Source organism: Fopius arisanus, unplaced genomic scaffold (genome assembly GCF_000806365.1).
Source record: "Fopius arisanus strain USDA-PBARC FA_bdor unplaced genomic scaffold, ASM80636v1 scaffold00078, whole genome shotgun sequence".
NCBI classification, from domain to species: Eukaryota; Metazoa; Arthropoda; class Insecta; order Hymenoptera; family Braconidae; genus Fopius; species Fopius arisanus.
In genome coordinates this window covers 247,718-251,753 of record NW_011887817.1, presented here as the reverse complement: position 1 = coordinate 251,753, position 4,036 = coordinate 247,718, and the positions used below count along the sequence as shown (strand labels likewise).

The window sequence follows — 4,036 nt, the reverse complement described above, 5'->3', positions numbered from 1 at the left end:
TTGTAAATTCATATATTCCTTAAAAAAACAAAAAATTTCATACACAAAATGTTGGATTACTTACTCGGACTTAGCAGGACCATTGTATCTCAGGGTGGGTTGTTTGTAAGGCTGTCGAGGAGGTGGAGGTGGCGGGGGTGGACGTCTCTCGTACTTTTCCCCGTTGGTGAACCTCGGGTCAGTGTAATAAATAGAAGGATCCTCGCGGTACTGGCCGTCGTCCTCTGGCTCGTTTTTACCTCGGATGGTGTTTTCGGTCAAGGTCGAGGGGGGTACGTTGATCCCAACACCAGCTGGTTCAAAGCCCCGACGAGTCGCCCCATATTCAACCTCTCGGACTGTCCCTGTATCGTCCACAAATCCATATTTACCATAGACTTCACCGGTCGGATACTTCGATTCGATCTTGTAAGAACCGTCAGCTGCTTCGTATCCGTAGCTGTAGCTTCCGTCTTCGTTGTGTCTATGTGGTAGTGATTATGTCGTCAAGGATGATTTATAATAAATTATTTCACTAGCTCTTTAACGGATTTTTGTGACAAGTTCACTGGTGACCCAATTATAATCGGAATTACCATAAATATATTTCACAGGTCGTCTAACATAATTTGTTTTTATTATAAATACGAATCTGAATTTTTAATTTTTTTATTGGAAATCTTCGATAGTATGATGTGTATTATTTACTGGGGATTTACCTATCCGACCTTTCGAATTATCCAATCCAACAGAATAAAAACGTGAGGAGTAATTACACAGGAAATAAGTCAATTTGTTTGGATGATTGATTGAGTGATTGGTTGATGGAATTCCGTGGAATTTAGTTGCTCACCTGTTAATTTGCTTGAGGATGGGAACTGGAGTTGTCGTGTACTGCGCCAATGAAAGGCCAGTACAGAGAATCAGCGATTGCACCTAATGGAAAATTATGCCAATGAGTTTTTGGTCATCGATTGAACTTTCCAAGGGAAGCTGTGAGTGACCTGGGTGTGCCAGCTAGTTCTCACGGGTACTTTGATCTTTTACGATTTATTCAAGTCAAGCAAAATGTGAAGAACAAAAGTAAATTTCACAATTTTTATTCTACAACAATAAAATTATACCACAAACCACGGATAAAGATTGTGAAAAATAATTCTTATTTATTTTATTGATATTTTTTGAAATATAAAACGGTAAAATGTTTCATCATCCCCCTTAGATCATGAAATATTTCGATTTATTGCTCAGGTGATTTACCAAAATTACCGTTCTCAAAGGATGATTATAAAAAAAAGCAATTTCCCAATTCAGTAGTGAAGCGGTGATGAGTCCGATCATGATTATCGCCGGTTATCAATAAAAATCTCGAGATTTAAGACAGATACTGAAATTTCTGTAATAACCTTTTTTATAGGGCTAATGGAGATCTACAAAACAGGTCATAAACAAGAATTTGCTATTTCTTTTACTTATGAAGATATCCCTGTAAAACTGACCGAAGGGATGAGTCGACTTATTACAGTGAACACTGAACTGTTTTACAGGATTACATCTTTGATAATAGCAGAATTTTTTTATGGTTTTGATGGAGAAATAAAAAAAATATAAAACTTACAATGAATCGCATGTTGAAGAGTTGTTTGTCAGTGGAGATTGTGTTATAGGATGGTGTTAAGGCGCGTCTCTGCTTATATATCCCCATCGGGAGCGGCTTCATGTCCCACCCATGGACTCCACCACCTTTAATCCACCTTAAAGCTCCCCCACCCTGAAAGATACTGAATAATACCCAAGGAGATTCATAAAACGTAATCTCCAGCAGGTTGCAAGTGCATTTTCATATCAATAATGCGCGGGACGCATTCCAACTACTTGTGTCCCAATGATCAAGTCGTCGCATATTTTATTCATTTCATTGTTCATGCTTTTTTTTCATTCTGGGAAGCTACCTTGGACACTTCTTTCTTTCAAAACTATTCCTTTCGGCTGAAAGAACTTCTGGGAACCAAAAAAAGTGGGTGATTCCGTTTTGCGGAGGGGAAACTGAAAATATCAATATTTTTTTGCATATTTCGATCTACATTTCCGATTCCAGTCGATTTAATACTTCATAAATAGTTTTGACTGATGAGAAAGCGATAGAAAAAACTAAATATTTCTTGGCATCACCTGAAGTCTATTATCTCCTCTAAAATCAACAGTATTATTTTTTCCGGGATAATTTGCTTTCGTTCTTGATGCATTAAAAATTATATAAATTCCCTGATGAAATTCAACAATCCCACGCAACGAATCCGCGTCCGTTTATCCAACCTCGTGTTGGGTTTCTCAATAAAAAGAACAGAAATGACGAAAAAATGAAATGGATCAGTTAGCGGTCGAGTATCGAGACATCGTCTGGACATCTTGTCTCTAGTTACCCAATAACCTCGTGCCTGAGATGAGATAATCTCAAATGTCCTTGCGCAATATTTACGTGCGGAGAAATTCCGGGGGAAAGCCTAGCACACCCAGTAGAAAATTCGATCACTTTTACCAGAATCTATTTCTCGAAAAAAAAATGTCAGAAACATTTTCGGGTTTATTTTTGTTAAATTCACTTTGTCAATTTATTATTATCAGTAAAAAAAGCTATATTATAAATAATGAAAGAGCGATTCCCCACTTGTTTAGAAATGAGTTATTCGTTGAGGATTAAATATGGAGGATTGACGTGGAATGACGTGGAATCAATAAATGATAGAAGTCGAAAAAATTGTTTCATAAGCATCAGTAGTTTATTAACAGTGTTACACGCACAGTCATACATAGAACAACCATTTCCCACCGTAATTAATGATTATTACCTCTCCCAAAAGTGTGGGTGAACATTAGGATTTCAATAATTTAAGTTGAAAAATGACCATTACCACCCCCTCATCCTACCATAAATCCTTAAAAGTCGTTATCTGTATGCCATGTCCGTGTTGCGATTACATCTCCCGTCATTATGCCTACTGGTACACTTGTAATCATTACTCCTATGCTGATCAATCAAAAAAAAAAAATCACCGGGACAATCAACAAAATGTAACCTTCGCAAATTACATGAAAAAGAAAACTTTGTCCCTGCAATTTCTCCAAACTCAATTCCTCAAACATCTCCCAAAAATTGTACATCATCGTAATTAATTTTTCAATAAATCATTCTCATATACTTCAATACGATTACTCCTTTGTTTATATTTAAAAATTGTAGAAAAACAAAAATTATCGAAGATGGATAAAAGTTTCATCGCTCTTCTTATTTTGCTTTCAGTTTTAGAAAAGAAAAAGGATGAAACAAAAATTTTGACTTTGAAAGGAAAATCTCATGATGATGCGCCAATGAAAAATCACCGAATAAACGACAAAATTTTTATCCCTTTTCTTAATCGGCTAGATGTATTATCTATCTCTTGACACGTTCATAACATCATGCATCAAATAAATAAATTACTATCACTCGGTCATTATTATCTCCTACACACTTCAAACGGAAACATTGTAACTAAATTGATTCATCCGTTGATATTTCATTATAATTCGAAATTTACGATCACGAGATTTTTTTATTAAACTCGTGAAATGCAATAGTAGTTAGTGTTAGACTTAGCATTGGCAGAAAATACAATTCAATCGGTCCACATTAACCCACTCCATCGGTCAATTTTATTTCTCCTAATCAGTTTGTTTATTTAGAATTAATCAAATTAAATTCGAAGATCCAGGTGACGGCCACCAGTGGATTATTACGGTTATTCGCACTAGTCACGCATTTATTATTCTTACACATTCTATACTTTGCATGTAAGTAATGCCTATTTTCCAAAAATATAAATAAAAATTCATTAGCACACGAGACACGTATCTCTCGAATTTCAATCGTTCTCCGATTTTTATCGATATTGTGACCCGGAAACTTTCCCTCGGCATGACTCGTACGGCTTTTGGATATAAGGGAAAATGAAATTTGTCTGGACGATTAAAATTTTCAACTGGGGAGATATTTTTGAGTTCAGAGCAACCAAATTTT

At 35.9% G+C, this 4,036-nt stretch overlaps 2 protein-coding genes across 2 annotated transcripts in view; both read right to left on the bottom strand.

The window, feature by feature from the left end:
- LOC105270108 (uncharacterized) overlaps positions 1-1,753 on the bottom strand; it is a 3,285-nt gene extending 1,532 nt beyond the window's left edge. Inside the window, exons 1-3 of the mRNA XM_011310818.1 lie at positions 1,598-1,753; positions 833-915; positions 65-463 (exon numbers count right to left, since the gene is read on the bottom strand). Coding sequence (XP_011309120.1) covers positions 65-463; positions 833-915; positions 1,598-1,699 — 584 coding nt within the window. The 5' untranslated portion in view covers positions 1,700-1,753. The remainder of the gene's footprint in view (positions 1-64; positions 464-832; positions 916-1,597) is intronic.
- A 983-nt stretch (positions 1,754-2,736) lies between these two features.
- Positions 2,737-4,036, bottom strand: part of LOC105270107 (probable RISC-loading complex subunit BRAFLDRAFT_242885) — a gene marked incomplete in the record, with an annotated part of 16,134 nt that continues 14,834 nt past the window's right edge. The window contains 1 exon segment of the mRNA XM_011310817.1: positions 2,737-4,036.